Source organism: Spea bombifrons, chromosome 12 (assembly GCF_027358695.1).
Source record: "Spea bombifrons isolate aSpeBom1 chromosome 12, aSpeBom1.2.pri, whole genome shotgun sequence".
NCBI classification, from domain to species: domain Eukaryota; kingdom Metazoa; phylum Chordata; class Amphibia; order Anura; family Pelobatidae; genus Spea; species Spea bombifrons.
The window spans coordinates 18,147,049-18,171,264 of NC_071098.1; the positions used below are offsets into that span (position 1 = coordinate 18,147,049).

Below are 24,216 nucleotides of genomic sequence, written 5' to 3' on the forward strand. Positions count from 1 at the left end.
CTCGAGCTCCCTAATGTCGGACTAGTTAGAGGGAGGTCGTGATCTCCCCAACCAGCCCTGCTGATCAGGGCTAGTTGGGGGAGATCACGATCTTGCACCTACCTCGGCGCGGCCCTGAAGACCGGCCCAGGGGAGGCGGCTTCTTCACTCGCCCCTCCCCTAGAGATTGGTGGCTTCGTGGGAACCTCCGGCTTGGTAAGTACCCGGTGGATGCCCAAATCTGGCACTTTCCTTCTCCCTGCGCCGGCTGATGACGCCAAGTCCCGGTGCTCACTTGGGGGGCCGTATCAGTCCGGAACGCGGGCCGCAATTGGCCCGCGGGCCGGACTTTGGACATGCCTGTCTTAAAGTGACATGTGCTTGCCAATAATTAAAGCGACATATACCAGTGAACAATAAGGTAAAAAAAAAAAACGGGTACATATATCCACAAGGGTAGAAAAACATATCAGAATATGCATCACTATAATTAAATAAGTGATTTATATTTACATAAAATCTGCCCATTATTCCGTATATCCTGGAAAATGTATACTTAAAGTTAATACTTGGGTAATTATACCCTATGCTAATTCCGCAAAATACATGAGAGCTAGGCAACAAGCAGAAAATGTATCATATTTATACCTTGGTATTTTTTGGTAAACAAATGCTTTTGTGTGTGTAAAATACCACTGTTGGAACGCCTGCAAAATATATATGGTCCTTAATTTGTTACACTATGCATCATCCCACTACGCCCTCTTTCTACTATGTTGCAAACATACATAAATCCTTTATTGACTCACCCCACCACCCCATTATATCTGGGAAAGGCTCTTTGGGTGAAGGCCTGTGTTAATAGGTTGATGAGCATCTATAGCCACTGGTAAAAATATACAAAGGTTATATTAAGGATACAAAACATCTGCTCAGTCATATGAAAAATTTAAGTTGACATGAGAATTTTAAGTGGGTCTGCATGGATGTCTCATCCCTCTATTCTAGCATCCCACTGGTCTACATGTTAAGAGCTTTAACACTATGATGATACATGGTCTCCAAGTATATCAGTGAACTTCCCTTATGCAATTCAAACTGACTTAGAACCATAGGTAATTACAGATGTGGAAGCGGGATGCGGCCAGGACTACCCGCTGATGTCGGGGAAGGTTCCCGCTGATGATGTGGCGTTCCCGCTGACATCTGCTGGAAACACCCCTAATTCAAGGGAAAATGGGCGGGGAGCGGGGCGTGTCAAGACCCCGCTCCCGTGACCCGGAGGATTCAGGTCTTGACCTGAAAATATAGGGTCTAAAAATTAGGAAGACCCTAAAACACCAATAGGAAAACATTTTAAAGCCTATGAAGGACAAGACAGAAACTGTCAGGTGATAGAAAGGTTTACATCAGGTTTATAAGGGTTGTTTACTGTACCTTACACAGTCGTTGCCTAAACTATATAATATATTAATTCATCATATAGCACGTTTTAAATGTATCTTACTACTAAATAATTTTGATATAATTAATTCAGATGAGCTGCAGTGTTTTCTTTTCATTTAACATGTTTCTTTTTAATTCGTCTTTGGTATGGGCCCTTTCCCCTCCCACCATAGCCCCTATAAGAGGCATGGGTGAGAGGTAAGAGGTGTACCCATGATTAAGCCTGTGTAGCACAGGTGAAATGCATTAGGCAGAGTGATTTCATTGTAAGAGATAAAAGTTAAGTCTTAAGGTCCAGCCTTTACAGTAAGTCTTCATAATGCCACCAGCGGATGGCCGTTAAAGGGAGCTGTACCCAGGAGATGTAGCTGAACATATATTGAGGAGTTGTTTGGCTGTTACACATACCAGGAGTTGAACATTCATGCCTAAATTACAATGTGTGTGAAAAACATTGGCCCAAATAGTACAAGGGGGAAGGATTACAAGATTTTAAAAAAGGATTTTGAAATAGCTATATCTATAACCTGTGCAGGTACGTTAAATGAGAGAGAGAGAGAAGAAAACTACAGCTAAACATGAGCACTGCAAAAATGTTAAAACAGCCACAGTTAGGAAAGGTACAAATGGGGAAAAAAACAGCCAGGTCCTTAAAGGGTTAAAAAGTAGAGTGGACTGTTTCCTACTTGATTAAGTGAGCTGCATTAAATATCCACATTTCATCTTTATAAATAGCACCTGATCACCCTTTTTCATTCAAACCTTATATTCAAACCTTAGCCTTAAATCTCTACCTCACAAAGATGACTGACATTAGGTGACTCGTACTTCACATGGTGTCTATTTACTATTTAGGAAGGAGTTTATGAGCATTTGCAGGAGGGTTGTGGTTCAGGTCTTTTCACTACGGCGCACGTGCTTGTGACGTGGGAGTTTGCTGCTGCTGAGTTTGAAGCAGCAGCAAGCTCCCAGACGTATGAAAAAAATCTCTTTTGCAAACTCATTAAAGCTAACTCGCATTAGCATTCGTACCAAAGAGAAAAACATTGAATTCACTGGAATGTAGAATCTACAAGTAAGTGTAAGTTTTAAAAAGCAGGCAACTCGCAAATTCACTAATTTGGAAAGTTGCATGCAAGTACTTACCAATGCCAACTTGAAATCCCAGAGCCCCTCTCACAATGTAAAATGTAGTAATAAAAACAATGTCAAGCAAAAAAAAAAGAAGTAACTGTGAATCTCAATGTGACCCCCTCTCTCTGGGTAGTAATGATACTGATGTTAAGCAGGTTTGGCATCCAGTAGTCCAGTAAACAAGGTCTTCTGCCAGAAGTAGCAAATGCTCTGAAAATTTCCCTTGTCTTATATTCAAGGTCATCTTCTAATCAGACCTCAAATAGAGGTCTAAAACAAGGGGGATGGAAAAGGCGCTAGACAGGACTTTCTGAACGTAATTCTTTATTAGAAATGTATTAAACAGATTCTTGAAAATCCTAAAAGTTCGTAAAATAGAGCAGCAGCCCACTTGCCAAGGTTTCCTCTTCTTGGCTTGATTGATAGTAGAAATTCACAAAGGGGGTAGTGGTTGTGCTTCAACAATAAAAAATAGAAAAAATGGTGTAGTATGTTTATACTCCAGATATATATATATATATATATATATATATATATATATATATATATATAAAATGTGGTACTATCCTAGCTCCAAAATGCACGTATGGGTGATACAATCCTCGCCTAAGGATGAAAAGGTGGTATGATCCCCACCAAGATATTCGAGCAGCAAGTGTCCTTCTTGATAAAAAAGAAAATTATCCCAGAAGCAATGTAAAAAGGTTGTTTACAGAATAAAAAGTATAAAATAACACACTACACCGTTTCACCTTTACAAAGGATTTTTCAAAGCACAGCCTCTACCCCCTTTGTGAACCTCAAGTAGAGGTCACGCAGCGCTACAGGCGACCCGGATCCTCCTCTCTGGCCGGTGACCGTTTGTGGGATGCGCACGGACAACCTCCGGGGCTTCTATGGTGGAGCACCGGAAGGTCATGTGATGCCAGCGTTCAGTCATAGAAGCCCCGACGGAAGTACTGTCCACCAGCAGCGGAGGCCTACATCACACAGACCTCCACCGCTGCCCCACTAGACACCAGGGTGTCTGAAGCACGGGTCACAAGTAAAGGGATGCACTGGTAAGTTGGGGGGGGTTAAGAGTGGCATGGGAGGGTTAAGAGTGGCATGGGTCAGGGTTCAATCGTTTGCTGGAGGCAGAGTTGCATATAGGGGGTTAAAAGGCATATCAGGGAGGCAGAATGGCATATAGGGGGTATAAGACATACCTGGGAGGAGGATTGGCAAATAGGGGGTTAAAATGCATGCAGGGAGGCAGAGTGGCATATATGGGTGTATAAGGCATATCTGGGAGACAGAGTGGTAAATAGGCGGTATAAGGTATTTCTGGGGGGTAAAGTGGCATATAAGGCATATCTGGGGGGACAGATGTGCATAAATGGGGGCAGGTTGGCAAATAAAGAAATAAAAACAAAAAAATCAGTTTTTATTAAATATGAAAAGATAGTTTACATGTGAATTAATATTTACTAGTAAAACTTTTTTCCTATCGGGTCATCTTATATTCAGGCTTTTTCTTATTTTCCTAAATCAATATTCAAATTTTGGGGGGGTCTTCTTATAATTGAGCAAATATGGTATTTTTTCTTTTTGGTTATCTTTTTTCAGACTTCCTTTTTTGGTGGGAGGGCGTGGCTCCTCCCCATGGGCCAAATATCAAATAGAGAAAAGGCAGGGCTTTGTGGGTCATTGTTAGATTGGCCCTTAACCCCTTAATGACAAGACTTTTTCTTACTCAAAAGAGCCATTGTCCCACAATGTAGTATAAAATTTTTCAGTGTTGCTGTTTAGCTGTGATTTTCTTCTTTCCCATTTCGTGCACCCACGCATATTATATATTTTTTTTTCAGGACCAACAGGGCTTTCTTTAGATACCATTATTTTTATAATATCATCTAATTTACTATAAAAAAAAAAATGATAAAATATGGTGTTTTTTGTTAAAAAATTACTTTTGTCTCACTGCAAAAACTAATGAAAAAAACCTGCTAAATAGATTTTACTATTTGTCCTGAGTTTTTTGCTTTTTTCTGCACGTTATGGGGCAATAAGTAGCTGTAGCGTTTTGCTATTTCAAAACAATTTTTTCCCTAAAGCTGGTTATTCTGCCCCATGTACTATTTCGGGTATCTTTGAAGCCGGCCAATGAAATTTACCCCATCAAACCATATATTTTTAAAAACTAGACACCCCAAGGTATTTCAGATGTTGGTATTTTAACCATTGTCATTCACTAGTTCTACCATCAGCCTTTGTCAAACTTTATGGTAGTAAAAAAAATGTTGTTTTTTTCACACACGTACTCCAGGTATGAATTAACCGCTCCTGGTATATGTCACTGCCAAACATACCCCAATATGTGTTCCACATCTCCTGAGTGCATTGATACCCCACATGCATGGGTTTGTTAGGTTGTTCGGAGACTAAAAGGCCCTTTTTGAGAGGTGTGCATTTTTCAAATTGCAATTTTGACTTGTCAAAAAGTCTGCCTACATATCCAATTTCAGATGTCATTGAAGCCGGCCAATACAATTTACCCCATCAAACCAAATATTTTTGAAAACTAGACACCCCAAGGTGTTTGAAATGCTGGTATTTTAACCCTTTCCATGCACTAATTTTACCACCAGCCTTTGTCAAACTTTATGGTAGTAATTCTTTTTTGCATTTTCACACACGTTGTACTTCAGGTATAAATGTACTGCTCCTGGTATATGTTGGTGTCAAACAACACCCCAATATGTGTTCAGTAACATCTCCTGATACCCCACATTGTTGGGTTATTTGGGAGGTAAAAGGCCACCTTAATGAGCTATGTATTTTTTTGCCATTTAGACATCTGGTCAGGCTGTGCCCACATCCCATATTTGTCAGTATCTGCATTCAACCTGCAGGAGGAGCTTGAGAGTTCTCAAGAGGGTCTGGATAGACCCTTTATGAACTCATTGATTTTTCAGTTGGTGACGCCATCTTGTGAATGGCGGCAATGTCATTTGCATGATGGTACTTGTGGTTGCTCTTCGGAGCAATCACAAGGCTATCGGGGTAGGGGGTTGTGTTGCTACATGCCTCGATATCGAGGCATGTCAGCAACACAGATTCCAATCGCTTCCTAAGCTGTTTTAGCCATCTTTGATGATCGGTGCGGCGGCGGCTATTTTTCTTGTGGGGAGGGCTTTCCTCCCCGGATCCACAGTCAGCCTCAATTGTGAGCAGGCCCGGACTGGCCATCGGGCACACCGGGCATTTGCCCGGTGGGCCCGGCGGCCCAGGGCCACATCGATGTAGGGGCTGATGGAGCTGCAGCTCCAGGCCCCTACCTTAAAATAGGCCCAGTCAGGACCGGACTGACTGGACCTATGCGGCCTCTACGGCTGTCCTTAATGCAGGGCAACAGGGGCACCTGCCCCTTAAGCCTGCAGCATCTGCGACCGGGCCCACCGCTCTAGTAGCGGGCCCGCTACTTACCTGGGAGACGTGCGCGAGCAGCGTCTCTTCTACCGCCAGGGGGACGCAGGAATCCAACGGAGTCACGTTACGTACGTCACGTACGTCACGTACGTCACATGACCCTGCTGCGCGTCTGCATCCCCTGTGCGGTAGAAGTCTGCGAGTGGCGGGTACATCTTCAGTTCAGGTAAAGGAGGCTGTATGAAGGAGTATGTGAGAGCGAGTGAGTAAGTGAGTGAATTAATGAGTATCTGTGAAGGAGTGAGTGAATGATTGTGAGCTGACATGAAGAGATGTTTAGTCACATTCATTTTTATTTGTAACAAAAAGGAAATTGCTTCAACCATGTTAGAAAATACTGAATCATGCAAGCACTAATATTTGTGCTTAAGAATGAAAGGTGCTTTAAAATACATGGTCTGATGGTGAAAGCAACAAAATATTTGCAACGGTTCTGCAAACCTAAACATTTGAATTTTGTAGTAAGACTAATTTGCACCACATCAAGTTGTCACTAGATGTGGAAGTCATTGTTTATGAACTTGGTGATGTTTCTAAAAGCTCAAAAATTATCTCCTTTGAACAAAATACTGAACATAACATGATGGAATAATCTAGTGTTCCAAAAATAAATTATGAGCCAAAAAAGCATCTTATGAATTTACTGAATTTTAATATTGTTAAAAAAAAAATGTGGAACAAGGACTATAGTGTAGAGAAGAAATAACTTACTTGTCAGTGTGGCAGAGCCTGTCCTGGTGTGTGTTTGGGTGTCGGTGTGGCAGAGCCTGTCCTGGTGTGTGTGTGTGGGTTGTCAGTGTAGCAGAGCCTGTGAGTGTGTGTGTCTGGGTGTTGGTGTGACAGAGCCTGTCGTGTGTGTGTGGGTGTGACAGAGCCTGTCCTGGTATGTGTGTGTCAGTGTGACAGAGCCTGTCCTGGTGTGTGTGTTTTTATGTCGGTGTTGAAGAACATGTTCTGGTGTGTGTGTCTGGGTGTCAGTGTGGTAGAGCCTGTCCTAGTGTGTGTGTTCGGGTGTCAGTGTAGCAGAGCCTGTCCTGGTATGTGTGTGTCTGGGTGTTGGTGTGACAGAGCCTGTCGTGTGTCTGTGTATGGGTGTTGGTGTGACAGAGCCTGTCCTGGTGTGTGTGTGTGTGTATAAGTGTGGGTGTGACAGAGCCTGTCCTGCTGTGTGTGTTTGGGTGTCAGTGTGGGAGAGCCTGTCCTGGTGTGTGTGTGTCTGGGTGTCGGTGTGGAAAAGCCTGTCCTGGTGTGTGTGTGTTTGGTTATCTGTTTCCTGGCACTTAATTTACAGTAGGAACTATTTAATTTTTACTTATCCAGAGATAAAATGCCAAGTATTATGTATGTGTATATATATATATAATTTTTTTTTTTCAGTAATATGATTTAATGGTGGAAATTAATTAAGTGGTATTTTATGTGCCCCCCCCCCAATATATTGTTTCTAGAGTCACTACTGCGCATATTGCAGTCCTGGGAGGCTGGTCATGGTGCTGCATACTTACCTGACATTACATTGCTCGGCCTAGAGGATTGGCTGAGTGCGATGTAACAGGCTCAGTTGGGCTGGTCTGAGGTTTCTCCCTGCTATGCTGTAACTCACAGCACTGTAGGGAGGAAACTTCAGATCAGTAGACTGTAGACTTGGTCTGCATAAACAAACAAAAGTGATTTATCTCCGAAATGGCAGAGAATTGAGCAGTGAGACTGCCGGGACATGATCTATACACCAAAACGGCCTCATTAACTTAAAGTTGTTTTGGTGCTTAGAGTACCCTTTTAAGTAAACGAGGCTTAGTTTCTAAGTGAAAGTTTGATTTTTTTTTACAAAGTTTCTACCTCTTTCTAAGTACCAACTAAATGGTCAAATATTAGTTACTGTTTTGAATCTTTTATTAAATATATAGCACTTTATAAATTGCAGGACATTATGATTTATTATATATTTATGTAATGCTAATTGATTACAGCGACAAAAGCATGCTGAAATATAACTAATAGACAACAAGAAATTGTATATTAAATTTGTCAGAATTTGGTTTAACAAAAAACATAAATTAAAAAAATGGGCTGCTCAGTCTTAAATGCCCGGGCCTATTTTTTGTCCCAGTCCGGGCCTGATTGTGAGGCTTCTGTGGAAGCTGCCAAGCCGCTGATCCAGCTGTTTAACAGCAGCCCGTACATGTACGGGCTTTGTCGTTATCACGTTGCACTGCAAGCCCGTACATGTACAGGCTTTGTCGTTAAGGGGTTAAAAAGGTAAGTGATGTTTTTTTTTTCTACAGGTGGCACACTTTTGGTGCCAAACTCATAGCGCTTAGTGGGAGCCTGGATAACCTTCTGCACCACCAGGGAGACTAAAGATAAAGCACGGCAGTCTGTGCCTTCCTTAGTGTTATTTAATATATTTTTTGACCCCTCATCTCCTTTAGTGGGGGTAATGGTCAGATCCTTAATAGGTCAATAGGGGGTTTTGGGGACTCCAGGTTCATTTAGTTTAATTTTGTAGGGGGTTATTTTCCAAGTAACAGGTGAGGGTATTCTAGTTCATGCTCTCCTCTGTAATGTACCAAATTTAATGTTGCAGGCACTTGTAACTCTGCCAGTTGCTTTTGCAAGTATTAGTCTGTAATTGAGATCACTTGGTTGCTTTGTGAACAGACACAATAGTCTACCAAATAACAACAATATGAAATGGTCACATTGGTGTTTAGTAAACCTATGTTTCTTTTTTGGGGAAGGGTTATGCTTTTTACTATTAATAATTTTTTTTTCTATATTTTACAAGATCCCTACATTTGCGAATTTCATGAAAATCTGTGATACAATGGAGCCGGAGGGTAAAACCAAAAGCAAAATTACTCAGTTACAGGAGGAAGTAGATAAAGTATTCAACAAATTTGACAGCATGATCCCCAAGATTATTTTTTCCCATCTAGACAACACAACCAGTCCTCAGAATAGCAGAGCCACAATGATCAACCCTAAAGAAAAATACTGTGTTGGAGACTCCCTTATTGTCCGTGTTGACATGTTTGATCACTTGGCCAAGAGGAAATGCCATGGAGGAGATTTTCTAATGGCAAGAATATATTCTCCTGATATTCAAGCAAGTGCTTCTGGAAGGATTGAAGATTTAGGAAATGGTTCCTACAACATTAATTTCACACTTTTTTGGCAAGGGACAGTACATTTTTCAATTCTTCTAATCCATCCCAGTGAAGGAGTCTCTGCCCTGTGGCAAGCTAGAAACAAAGGACATGGTTATGTAGCTTACACTGGTTATTTTATGAACCATGGAAAGGAAGCCAAGACGAAATGCAGTTTTGACCTAAACAAAACACTTGAATTGTGTGATTATTCTGATCTCAAAGAAGAGGAATATTTCTACTGTGTGAAACCAGAAAACATTTCTTGTGGATCCCTTGTGAAAATGAAGAGTGTCTTTGTAGACACCCATTCTTACTTAAGCATTTTGGAAAAAGCTCTTTTTGACAGGTAAGGTTTAATATTACTACAATTGAAAATTATTATACATTAAATTGTATATTTAGAAAAAAAGAAAAGAAAACATTTTTCGCATCCACGTTGTAGTTTCACCATGTTTTTTTTTTGAGTGGATATGTGAAAGAACAAAAAAGGTCTTGATTTGTGTTCAGTATCATCCCCAGAGTACAGCAACACCCCATATACATGGATAAGTAATGTTTCTCAGACATTGTGGAGTCAAAACTGGAACATGCACGTTTCAGTTTTCAAACTTGGAATTTTAACTGATCACTTTACTGGACCCATGTCTCATTTGAGACACAGTAAAGGTCCCAAATAGGAATTTAACCCCATAAAACTATATATTCCCTGAAAACACAGATCCAAAGGGCCTCAAAGTCACCTTTTAGTTTAGTGAAAATAGGGGTTAGCCGGTGCGGCCTATAATCGGGGTTTAGCGCAGGGATGCACAATTCGTATCGCCCGACGCCCGGGACATGCAGTTCCGGGCACCGGACTGGTGTTTTTTTTTAATTATTATTTAGCCCTGCTGCGGGGTTAGGATCCAGATCCCCCGCAGCACTGCAGGGGACCTGTATCATACTCTCCGGCAGCCGGTGGGCGTCTGCACGATGCGCGTAGACAACCTCCGCTGCAGTCACTTCCGGGGCTTCAAGGGTGGAGCACCCGCGTGGTATAACCTTCCAGTGCTCCACCATAGAATCTCCAGCAGAAGTGCCAGCAGCGGAAGTTGGCTAAGCGCATTGTGCAGACGTTCACCGGCAGCAGCATATACCGTATTTGCTTGATTATAAGACGACCCCCTAAAATCTGAATATAAATTTATGAAAAAAAGAGCCTGAATATAAGACGACTCTATAGGAAAAAAAGATTTACCAGTAAATGTTAATTCATGTAAACTATGGGAACAATTTTTTTTTTATAAAAGCTATGATTCAGAAAAATATTTTGTTTTTATTTCCTTTTTTTTAACCTGCCCCCCCCCCAGTTATGCACATCTGCCCCCCTGGCTTGCCACTCTGCCCCAGAAATGCCTTATGCCCCCTATATGCCTCTGTGCCCCATGATATGCCTTTTGACTCCCTATGTACCACTCTGCCTCCAGAATTGCCTTATACTCCTATATGCCACTCTGGCATTTAGGGGGTTAAAAGGCATATTATGGGGCAGAGTGGAATATAGGGAGGTTTAAGGCATTTTAGGAGGCAGAGTGGCATTAAGGGGGGTTAAAAGGCATTTCACAGAGCACTCTGTCTCCAGAAATGCAACCATTTAACACTCCCTCCCCCTCCCTCCTCCAAACTTACCGGAGCTTCTGAGTCCCCGGTGCGTAGTCCGGGCAGCGTGTAGAGTTCTACGCGATTCGCGTAGACAACTTCAGCTGCAACCGGGAGGAGGTGCGGCTAGCAGCGGGAGTTGTCTGTGTCCATCGTGCAGACCTTCCCCGGCTCTCAGAGATCACGGAACTCCTCTGACAGCCTGGGGAAGGTCTGTCAAACATTCAACTTGGGTAATAGTGATCACAATATGGTTTCTTTTGAAATAAAAAAACAAAAAAAAAAAAAAAAAAAGAAATTGCACATGGGAAATACTAAAACATATAATTTTAAAAAGGCCAGTTTGAATAAGATAAGGGCAGCTTAGTGATAAAAATTGAGTATCTTCAAACAAATATTAGAAAGGTACACTTCTCAGTATGTACCATTGGGTAATAAACATAAAAGAAACAGATTGAAACCAATGTGGCTTAGTGGGGAAATAAACCAAGAAATTAAAAATAAGAAAAGGGCTTTTAGAGCAGACAAATCAGAGGCATCTTATATAAGATATAAGGAAGCCGATAATACATGCAAAAAGGTGATTAGATGGGCTAAACTAGAAAATGAGAGAGGGATAGCCAAAGAGAGCAAAACCAACCCCAAAAAATTAAGTACATAAATTCTAAAAAAAAAAAGGAAAATGTAGGTACACAGAGATGGGAGTATGAGTTAACGAGGACCAATTAGTATATATTAGGGAGGAATTTATGGCAAGGGATATGCAAATTACTAATTGTGATTGGATGACCCAGGACAAGGTGCTGCAGCAACTAAAGAATTAATTATAGACCTGTGAGCTTAACTTCTGTGGCTGGGAAAGTATTTGAAGGGCTATTAAGGGATAATATTCAGTAATTCATCGGGAAGAACAGTGTTATTAGCAAAGATCTGCATGGTTTTATGAAACGGGTCATGTCAAACTAATTTAATTGCATTCTACAAAGAAGGAAGTAGAAGTGTAGATCAGGATGTTGCAGCGGATGTAATCTACTTGGATTTTGCCAAGGCGTTTGACACGGTTCCACACAATAGGTTAATATTCAAACTGAAAGAAATTGGTCTAAATGCAAATTCTTGTTCGTGTGTTGAACATTGGCTTGGTGATAGAGTACAGAGAGCTGTTATAAATGGTAAATCTTCAAGCTGGACAAAAGTGGTAAGTGGTGTTCCTCAGGGTTCTGTCCTGGGACCAGTTTTAGTCAACATATTTCTAAATGACCTTGCAATAGGCAGAGGCATACCTAGAGTATTTGGCACCTGGGGCGGATCCTGTATGTGGCACTGCCCCCCCCACACACTTTAAAACTGCATAGCTTCTGTCGTTATATACTGGCACATACATTGAAGGTGGTACAGCATTACTGTTATCATTGATGGTGGTACAGCATAACACCCATCACTATATACTGAGGCAGACATTGACGGGGGTAAGGCATAACACCTATCATTGTACTCTGAGGCAGACATTGACGGGGGTACAGCATTATACCTATCACTATAAACTGAGGCAGACATTGACGGGGATACAGCATAACATCTATCACTATATACTGAGGCAGACATTGACGGGGATACAGCATAACATCTATCACTATATACTGAGGCAGACATTGACGGGGATACAGCATAACATCTATCACTATATACTGAGGCAGACATTGATCCCTATCACTACCGTATTTGCTCGATTATAAGACGACCCTGATTATAAGACGACCCCCCAAATCTTAATATTAATTTAGGAAAAAAAGAAAAAGCCTGAATATAAGACGACCCTATAGGAAAAAAGTTTTACCAGTAAATGTTAATTCATTTAAACACTTTTTTTAATAAAAGCTATGCTTGAGAAAAATATTTTGGTTTTATTTCCTTCTATTTTCCAAGCTGCCCCCCAGTTATGCACATCTGCCCCAGAAGTGCCTTATACCCCCTATATGCCACTGTGCCCCATGATATGCCTTTTAACCCTCTAAATGTCACAGTGCCCCATGATATGCCTTTTAACCCTATATGCCACTGTGCCCCATGATATGCCTTTTAACCCAACCTGCCCCCCAGTTATGCACATCTGCCCCAGAAATGCCTTACACCCCCCATTTAACACTCCCCCTCCCTCCTCCAAACTTACCGGTGCTTCTGAGTTGGGGGGGGTGCATAACACAGGAGGGTCCAGGTCCCCTGCATCTGAGCCCAGGTGCTTAGTCCGGGCAGCATGTAGAGCTCCACGCGAATCGCGTAGAGCTCTACACGCTGCCCGGACTAAGCACCGGGGACTCAGAAGCACCGGTAAGTTGGAGGGGGCATAACACAGGAGGATGCAGGTCCCCTGCATCCTCCTGTGTTATGCCCCCCCCTCCAACTTAGCGGTGCTTCTGAGTCCCCAGTGCTTAGTCCGGGCAGCGTGTAGAGCTCTACGCGATTGTATCGTGTAGAGCTCTACGCGATTGTATCGTGTAGAGCTCTACGCCATTATATCGCGTAGAGCTCTACGCCATTATATCGCGTAGAGCTCTACACGCAGCCCGGACTAAGCACCGGGGACTCAGATGCACCGGTAAGTTGGGTCGGGGGTTAACACAGGAGGATCCAGGTCCCCTGCATCTGGGTCCCCAGTGCTTAGTCCGGGAAGCGTGTAGAGCTCTACGCGATTGTATCGTGTAGAGCTCTACACGCAGCCCGGACTAAGCACCGGGGACTCAGAAGCACCGGTAAGTTGGGGGGGGGTTAACACAGGAGGATCCAGGTCCTCTGCATCGCTGCGGGGGATCTGGATCTTAGTCTCATAATCAGACCTATTTGAGGTCTGATTATAAGACGACCCTGATTATAAGACGAGGGGTATTTTTCAGAGCATTTGCTCTGGAAAAAACCTCGTCTTATAATCGAACAAATACGGTATATACCAAGCCAAACATTGATGTGGTGTACGCCTACCACGTCAGTGTCTGGCTTAGTAGGGATGCACCGAAATGAAAATTCAATAACAATGTTCATTTATATATCATTGTTAACAGCAATCACACTCCTATCATGCCCAGGCATACCCAGGTTCTAGCATTTACTGGTTGCCTGGCCATGATAGGAGTGAGATTGCTGTTAGCAATATATATATATATATATATATATAGTGTATAAATCAAGTCCCAGGAATGCCGGTAACTATTTTTGGAATCTACATGCACTACTGCTTCAGTTACCAGGCACCGGCAGAGTAATTAAGGTTGGTGTGCAATTGTGTACATTGGACTTTGTATTGATTTGGAGTAGCAGCTCCTTATACAATTAGCACCCCCGTATTGATATTCAAATTCAGGACTGAACTGCACACATAATGTATATTTGCATTGAGAAGTATCAACTTTGTAACTATTTGCTGCATGAACATTCCTGTGGATCCTGTGTAACTAACTGAGACAGATGAAAGATTTTATGCAACGGGCTAGTGCACTTGCCACACAAGCTGATACACTGTGTTTCACAGAAGATGAAGCACAAGAAATATTATGGGATACTACGAGTTTGGAACTACCGATTGACACCAGTAATAAGGATGTGGGGACACAATTATTACGGCTAAAGAACAAAGAAATAGACTTGGATAAGCCCAAGTATGTAAAGATTGGACTGCAGTACTTAAAAAGTGTTCCCTGGAAACATCCGCTGTCTTCTCTTCGCTTCATAGCGATTGACCATGTCCCCAAGTCCCGAAGAGGGGGTGACAGAGGTAAAACCTTATTACAGCGAGAGACATTTTGGATTGTACAATCGAAACTATGGCCCCAGCAGGGCTGAATGACAAATTGACATTTTCCTCATTTATTTGATATGTGATTTTTAAATACATGTAATGTGAAACTACAGTTCAGTCAAGTGTGTGAAGTGAATAACCACTCGAATACTTTGAGAAGTGGTATTGATAGCTAGAATGCTAACATATCAGATTGGCTTAAGGCTTTGGTCCCAGATAAGACTACTGCCCCTTTAACCCCTTCATTCCCCTATAGACGTACCGGGACGTCCAAAAAACGCCCACAAAGAAACCCCTATGGACGTCCCAGTATGTCCAGCCCTTCGTGCAGCGTCAGGGACACATCCCTGCCGCTGCACGGGAGACCAGGCTCCCCAGCTTTGCCGGCTTTCTGCTGTCCGATCGCCTGTAACAGCTTCCGGCATGAAAGCCGGTAAGCTGTCACACTGTAAACTGCCCGATCACGCGATCGGGCATTCCCTTCCGGGTTTCGTCACTGCTGACGTAACCCGGAAGGTCATCGGAGGACAGGATATCCCCTGCCGCTCCGATAGCGCTCCCTGGCGAGCCTTCTCCTCCAGCGGCGGACATTACTCTCCGTCTCTGGAGGGGTGCCGGCAAGTTGGCACCCCCCTGATGAGCGGCACCGGGTGCGGACCGCCCCCCCCCCGCCCCCGCTAGGTACGCTACTGTATCTACCCCTATGTGGAGTAGCTACTTATTTTATTATATTCAATATTGTCAATTAATTTTATGTTTTGCCCCAAGGTTAAAACTTCACAGTACCTAATATATATATGAGCCTAGTTTTCTGATAAGGCATCATATCACTAGGCACTAATAATACACGGGCACCTCACTTATATCTCCCTATCGGCACAGATTTATATAATACTGACTATCTTGTTAATCCTAGTAAATGTTGCCATGACGCCACGCGCATGTGCACATAGCTGAGATACACGCCGAGTTTGGTGATTGTGAACACTTCAGGTGCAGTAAGTTCTGTTCCTAATGATTGTAATTACACATAGTATAAATGTTAGCCATGCTATGTCTCTGTTATGTCCTGATGAAAGTCTGAAAATAAAAGACTGAAACGTTGACTTGTAACACGGAGCTTTATTTAAATCAAGTCCCAGGAGTGCCGGTAACTATTTTTGGAATCTACATGCACTACTGCTTCAGTTACCAGGCACCGGGCAGAGTAATTAAGGTTGGTGTGCAATTGTGTACTTTGGACTTTGTATGTGTGTATATATATATATATATATATATTATTATTATTGTTATTATTCACATGTGAACTCAGCACGGAAGGCATAGAATCAGACATACAAATCCCATATTTGCAGGTATACAATAATAATGTATGGAAACATAGCATTGCAGTTATAGATGAACTGGAAATCACATAAAAACCTCAGCAAAGAATGTATAGATAAAACCCCCTAAATTACAGGCATAGATGACAACCGTGGTGTCCACACTGCCCACATAGAACCTGACCAGCACCCAAATTACACACAGCCCAGCATGAGTCAACTTTGTCAACAAACAGTCTGGCCTGTGCCATCTTTGTCCCATAAACACCCTGCCTGTGTCATCTTGGTCCCCAAGGCTCAAACATCCTGCTTGTGCCATCTTTACCTTTCCACAAATCATTTATACATCTATGATACACACAAACACTTTTACAGTCACTCACTAATTCACACTTTTTATTCTCATAATTAATTCACATAATAATTTATTCTTTCACTCATTCACACAAACTCATTAATTATCTCCCCCATTCAGACAATTCATCCACACATTCAGTCACTCACTCATTCACACATTAATTAATTCATTATCTCACTCATCCTCACTGTTTATTTCAAGATACTTACTACGCTCTTACTCCCTATCTACCCCCCTCGCTCCCTTCCTTCTCCCTAGCTATCCCCTCCCTTCTCAGTAACTACCCCCCTCTCCCTCATTTTTTTCTATCTACCATCTCCCCACTAATTAAATGCAAACAGGTTTTGTACTTACCATCCTGCGGTGGGAGCGCGACCCCTCCGTATCCCTGCTCTGCCTCGCGCTGCTTCACTGCTGAGTGCCTGAGTATGATGTCATATTCCAGCGCTCAGCATTCCATGCTGGCACCGCAACGGAGTTAGAGGCCTCACAGAGGAGACTGAGGGGTGCTGAACGGTTGCTAGGCGCCCCTCTCTCTCCTCCAGGTAAAAAGAAAAGTGACAAGGCCGTCCGGGACATGTGGTCACCCTAGCTGTAGCACCCCCCTAATGAGCGGCACCCGGGGAGGCCACCCTCCCCCTGCCCCCCGCTAGGTACGCTACTGGCAATAGGCGTTGAAAGTACACTTGGGCACCTAGCAGGGGTTAATACAGGGTTAACAAACACATTGCAACAGCAGCTTTGGAGCCATGATTTAAAGGTCTCTATTGGTCGCTGGAAGGGGGCTCGTCTGGCATCAACGAATGAATTGTAGCACTCCAGCGGTGCAGGGAACTCTCCTCTCTGACAGCCGGGGAAGGTCTGCGTGATGGACGCAGACAACCCCCACTCCTAACGGCACCTCCTTCCGAATCGCGTAGACATCTACCCACTGCCCCGACTACACACCAGGTAGTCAGAAGCACCGGTAAGTTTGGGAGGGAGGTTACCAGACAGGAGGATCCAGGTCCCCTGCAGCGCTGTGGGGGATCTGGATCTTAGTCTCATAGTCAGACCTCTATTAGAGGTCTGATTATAAGATGACCCCGATTTATAAGACAAGGGGTATTTTTCAGAGCATTTGCTTGGTACCTTGCATGCTGGTCGTGGATGGGGAAGATGCTGCTTGGGGCAAAAGGCACTTCTTTTTACTCACTGGGCGAGTAGAAGTACTAGTTGTGCTACCCTTTAACTTTAAACGTGCTTCTGGTGCTTTAGGCTTTCCGTAAAAAAACAGAGCTGGTGGGCCTAGCAGCACTACTACTGCCTGCTATTGGCGCCTTTCCTTTACTTGATGACATAGATCCCTCAAGCAATGATTCCCCAAACGATAACCGAGAGCTTGGCCTACTTGGCCGACTAGACTGACGCAAAGGCTGCATCATAGAAGAACTGGTGGTGGTGGATGGAGCTTGTCTCTCCTTAGTCTCAAAAGGAGGATCCATTTAAAATCTAAAACCACTAAATGGTGTTATTAATTCAAGCTTAACTATAATACACTAACTAGTAAAACTACTAGCAGTATTTTATTTTTATTTTAAATTTACACTGGCCTAAGATCCTACTATTATGCTAAAGCTATATTTCCTTACTATTCTAAGTCTACCTCTAGGCAAAGGCTGATGATCTCAAGCCCACTAAGCTAAAGTGAGACTATATCAGTATATTATTTATTTATTAATATTATTTATATAATATTAATAGATTATAAATTACAATTACTTATTATATTATGGGGTTAAACAACTTTTACTTTAAATCAGATACAGAAGCAGACAGATATAGTTGTCTTACTTCTGCTAAATCTACAAAAATGTGCTAAATTATTTTCTTTTTTACTAGTACTACAGCTACCTTGAAGCTTTGCTTAATACAGTTGTCGTCAAACAGTCAATCTTTCTTGAAAAGAAATTAGAAAATAACATTTAACAGCATTAAAAATTTAATGTAGAAAAATGCATTAGTTATTTTAAATCTGTTTAGTTTAGAAAAACGGTGCCTCAGAGGGAATATAGTTACATAGTTATATAGGCTGAAAAAAGACACGCGTCCAGCAAGTTCAGCCTTTCCTATATCTGTTAATTTGTTGCTGTTGATCCAAAAGAAGGCAAAAACCCCCAGTTTGGCTCTTTCCAATTTTGTACTAACCAGGGAAAAAATTCCTTCTTGACCCCAAAATGGCAGTTAGATTTCTCCTTGGATGAGTAAACTGTTTCCCCATAATTAAAGATTATATCCCCGAATATTATGTTTTTCCAAGTATCCATCCAGTTTTTTTTAACGTCTGTACAGACTCCGATAAAACTACCTCTGCAGGCAGAGAATTCCACATCCTTATTGTCCTTACGGTAAAAAAACCCTTTCTTCTGCTTTAGACTAAATCTCCTTTCTTCCAGTCTAAACGCATCACCATGTGTCCTATGCATAGTCCTGTAACAGATTACAGTAACAGATTTCCACACAATGGTTTGTATTGGCCCCCGAATATATTTATATAATGCTATCATATCCCCTCTGAGGCGACGTTTTTCTAAACTAAACAGATTTAAATTTGTTAACCTTTCTTCATAACAATAGTGCCCCATTCCTTTTATTAATTTTGTACCCCGCCTCTGCACCCTTTCTAGTGCTATGATATCCTTCCTTAGAATAGGTGCCCAAAATTGCACAGCATATTCAAGGTGCAGCCTTACCATCGATTTATACAGAGGCAAAATTATATTTTTATCCCGTGAATTGATGTCCCTTTTTATACACGACAATACCTTACTGGCCTTAGCAACTGCTGACGGACATTGCACATTGTCCCAAATCCTTCTCATTTGTCGTTACCCCTAATTCATTACCGTTTAGGGTGTAGGTTGCTTGTGCATTCCCTACCCCGAAGTGCTAACTTTACATTTATCTACATTGAATTTCATCTGCCATTTGTGTGTCCAGTCCCCCAGTCTATCTAGATCCCTCTGCAGCACTGTAATATCCTGCTCGCACAGTATTACTTTACCTAGTTTAGTGTCATCTGCAAATACAGAAACATGACTTTCAATGCCGATTGTCAGGTCATTTATAAATATGTTGAATAAAATTGGTCTCAGAACAGAACCCTGAGGAACACCACTTACCACTTTTGACCAGCTTGAAAATTTACCATTTATAACAACTCTCTGTTCTCTATCTCTAAGCCAATGTTGTACCCAAGAACAAGAATTTGTATCAAGACCAGTTTCGTTCAGTTTGAATACTAACATATTGTGTGGAACCGTGGCAAACGCCTTGGCAAAATCCAAGTAGATTACATCCACTGCAACACCCTGATCTATACTTCTACTTACTTGTTCGTAGAATGCAATTAAATTAGTTTGACAGGACCTATGTTTCATACAACCATGCTGATTTTTGCTAATACTGTTCTTCCAATGAATTCCTGATTATTATCCATCAACAGCCCTTCAAATACTTTCCCAACCACAGAAGCTCACAGGTCTATAATTTCTGGGAACAGAGTGTGAACCCTTTTTTAATATAGGAACCGCATCTGCCTTCCTCCAATCCTGTGGTACAATTCCTGAAAGAAAAGAATCCCGAAAGATTAGAAACAGAGGTTCACTTTCCTGACTCAGCTCCTTAAGTACTCGTGGGTGAATACCGTCAGGCCCCGGAGCTTTGTTAACATTAACTTTCTTTAGTTGCTGCAGCACCTTGTCCTGAGACATCCAATCACAGTTTGACTGCAATTCTTTTTTTAGTAGTCCTATGTATATCCATTACCATAGGTTCCTCCTTAATATATACTGAGGAAAAATAGTTATTTAAAGTTTCCGCTTTTTCCTGGTCCTCCTTAACCAACACTCCCCTCTCTGTTTTTAATTAACTTACATTCTCATTTTTTTTTTTTTTTTTTTTTTTTTTTTTAGAATTTATGTATTTAAAGCATTTTGGGGGGTTAGTTTTGCTCTCTTTGGCTATCACTCTCTCATTTTCTAGTTTAGCCCATCTAATCATCTTTTTGCATGATAGCATTATATAAATATATTCGAGGCCAATACAAACTATTGTGTGGAAATCTATTCATAAACAGGACTATGCATAGGACACGTGATCATGCATTTAGACTGGGAAAAAAGGAGATTTAGTCTAAAGCAGAGGGAAGGGTTTTTACAGTAAGGACAATAAGGATGTGGAATTCTCTGCCTGCAGCGGTAGTTTTATTGGAGTCTGTACAGACATTTAAACATGAATACTTGCAAAACCATAATATTCAGGGATATCATTTGTAAATTATGGGGAAACGGCTTCTTGATCCAAGAAGAGATATGAGCATTCTGGGGTCAAGAAGGATTTTTTTTCCCCTAGTTTGTGCACAATTGGAAAGAGCCACAACTGGGGTTTTTTGCCTTCTTTTGGATCAACAGCAAGAAATAAACGGATGTGGGAAAGGCTGAACTTGATGGACGCATTACTTTTTTCAGCCTATGTAACTGTGGTAAGTAGGGTGCCTCAGGGTTCTGTCTTGGGTTCGGTTAGCTTATTTATTAATGATCCTGCAATAGATATTGGAAATCACTGGTCTGTGTTTGCTGATGACACAAAATTAGTTAAGGTTATAAAGTTTCACCAGGATGTAGCTTCTCTGCAGAATGATTTGAATAAACTAGGGGACTGGGCAAATAAGTGGCAGATGAGATTCAATATAGATAAGTGTAAGGTAATGCACTTTGGTACCAGAAAATACACATGCAACTTACAATCTAAAGGGCATAGCTGAAAATGAGAAGGACATGGGTATAATTGTAGCCCATAGACTTAGCAACAAAGTGCAATGCCAGTCAGTGGTTGCAAAAGCCAGTAAGGTATTGGCATGTATAAAGAGGAATATTAAATCACGAGATGAAAATATAATATTACCTCTTTGTAAAGCAACGGTGAGGCTTTACCTTGGATATGCAGTGCAATTTTGGGCACCGCTTTTTAAGAAGGATGTTATAGAGCTGGAGAAAGTGCAGAGGCGGGCTACAAAGTTAATTAAAGGAATGGAGGATTTTAGTTATGAAGTAAGACTAGAAAAACTGAACTTGTTTATACTTGAAGAGAGACCTCTAAGAGGCGATCTGATAACTTTGTACAAATACATACAAGGTCAGTATAAACTAAACTTGTGCACCAGTCAACTCTTCATGTTCATCTTCATGGTGAAAAACATCTTCGTGTTCCAAGCCCGTTCCTTTGTTCGCTTCGGGCGAATATTTGTGTACCTTCTTCGTGTTCGTTTTTTTTTCTTCGTTGTTTGGCGTTCTTTTTTAATGGGGTTAATACAGGGTTAACGTGGTAACGGTACGTAGCAGCTTTGGCGTCTAGAATTTAAAGGTCCTTGGAAGCAACTCTATTGGTCGCTCCCCCATCCGACGGGTGACCACATGTCCCGGGTAGTGTGAGTAGAAACGCTCTTTATTTTTTACTTTTTTGACACTGAGGAGACAGAGGGGCAACTAGCAACCGCTCGGCGCCCCTCAGTCTCCTCCACGAGGCCTCTACCTCTGTCACGGTGCTGGCATTTCATGCTGAGCATTTCATGACTTCATATTCTGGCGCTCAGCAGTGAAGCTTTGGGGACAAAGTTGACTTGTGCTGGGCTGTTTGGGGCAAGTCCTATGTGTATAATTTGGGTTGGCTTTGGGGTGTGAAGCCTGTGATCATGCCTGTAATTTAGGGGTTTTATCTATACCTTTAATGCTAAGTTTTTATGCGAATTCCAATTGCTCTATATCTGCAAAACTGGGTTTTTGTGTTATTCTGTAGATCCATATCTACTATGCTATGTTTCCATACATTATTATTGTATACCTACAAATAGAGGGTTTGTATGTCTGATTCTGTTTATTTGATCTATACCTTCAGTGTGGAGTTCACAAGTGAATTTCAATTGATCTATACATGCAAAGCTGGGTTTGTGTGTTAATGTGTTGATCTATACTTGATATCGGCATAAGGGTCTAATATTAATATATATATATATATATATGGGCAGCAATCATATTTCAATTTTAAGAGAGAAATACTTATTATGTAGTTAAAAATGCATGTCTAATGTGTATATGTGATGGGGCCATCTGCTGAAATGACAGATATGTACCTACAATAATAAAAAAAAAAAGTAATCAATACACCCCCAGCAAATACTATTTAAAAACACACATCTGAATGATGTAAATGCAAAAAATCCACAACAAGTGTTACAGCAGAAGGGAGTACGGAGGGTGTGAGTAGAGTCCCGCTTTACTAATCTGTAATGTTAGTAGGCAAACCTAGCTATTGCATACACTCTGCTAGGGTGATTTAGGCTGTTTTATAACCTAAAAAAAGAGGATTTTGCATGATTCCAATGACTTGTATTGTCCATTCATATACATATAACCAAATAAGCATACAAAAAACAATAACACATGTATTCAGCAACAAATCTGGGTTTGCCAAAGATTTTCTTATAATTAAGAGAGTAATGTTACATGAAGATGTTTATGAGAATAGATTTTAAGAGAAGTGATGTGATGTACACAATCTCTAGGGCTAGTCTCATTGAGACGACAACAACAACATTATTGCGTCACAAGATCTGACATCAGTCCAGAAGCTGAAAGTTTAGTTTGTTCCTAACAACTCTTAATTAGCAAATATGCATTAATGCAGAAAAAACACACATAGATACGTACATACATACATTCAAGCATACACATGCTTTATGTTACACATATAGTAAATTATTTGTGAAAATTGGGGACAGTAACAATATTTTGTCTTTATTCCAGGTCCAATATGCGTATTGAAATACCAAAGACATTTGAAAAAATATCCGTATTCAATTGTGGCAGTAAGTATTTTATGATAGAAAAACAAAGTTGTATTTAATATATGAGAGCCTTACAAACAAATTTACATGTTCAGGGCCCTGGGTAGCAATATGTCAATAAAATGGGTGCCAAGATGATCCTTAGGACATACCAGAAATTTCTAATGAAAATTAACTTTAATCACAACCATTAGGTGGCTGATAGGGTCATACCCCATTGGTAATCACAGTGATCATGTCTTTTGGGTTGACTTACTCTTACCTCCGTAGATGTTATCTGAAGGAGAGTGAGTGTGATACAGTGGGGCAAAAAAGTATTTAGTCAGCCACCAATTGTGCAAGTTCTCCCACAAAGATGAGAGAGGCCTGTAATTTTCAACATAGGTACACTTCAACTATGAGAGACAGAATGAGACAACAAAGTCCATAAATCACATTGTCTGATTTTTAAAGAATTTATTTGCAAATTATGGTGGAAAATAAGTATTTGGTCAATAACAAAAGTTCATATCAATACTTTGTTATATACCTTTTGTTGGCAATGACAGAGGTCAAACATTTTCTGTAAGTCTTCACAAGGTTTTCACATACTGTTGCTGGTATTTTGGACCATTTTTGGGGCTGTCGCTGGGCAGCACGGACTTTCAACTCCCTCCAAAGGTTTTCTATGGGGTTGAGATCTGGAGACTGGCTAGGCCACTCCAGGACCTTGAAATGCTTCTTACGAAGCCACTCCTTCGTTGCCTGGGCGGTGTGTTTGGGATCATTTTCATGTTGAAAGACCCTGTCACGTTTCATCTTCAATGCCCTTGCTGATGGAAGGAGGTTTTCACTCAAAATCTCACGATAAATGGCCCCATTCATTCTTTCCTTTACACGGATCAGTCGTCCTGGTCCCTTTGCAGAAAAACAGCCCCAAAGCATGATGTTTCCACCCCCATGCTTCACCGTAGGTATGGTGTTCTTAGGATGCAACTCAGCATTCTTTCTCCTCCAGACACAACGAGTTGAGCTTCTACCAAAAAGTTCTACCTTGGTTTCAT

General features: G+C 41.5%; 1 protein-coding gene across 1 annotated transcript in view; it reads left to right on the forward strand.

Annotated features, from left to right (window-relative positions):
- The window catches only part of LOC128469979 (NXPE family member 4-like), a 53,539-nt gene that overhangs the window by 12,234 nt on the left and 17,089 nt on the right, over positions 1 to 24,216 (forward strand). The window contains exons 2-3 of the mRNA XM_053451796.1: positions 8,819 to 9,528; positions 23,133 to 23,194. Of these exons, the coding sequence (XP_053307771.1) occupies positions 8,819 to 9,528; positions 23,133 to 23,194 (772 nt within the window). The remainder of the gene's footprint in view (positions 1 to 8,818; positions 9,529 to 23,132; positions 23,195 to 24,216) is intronic.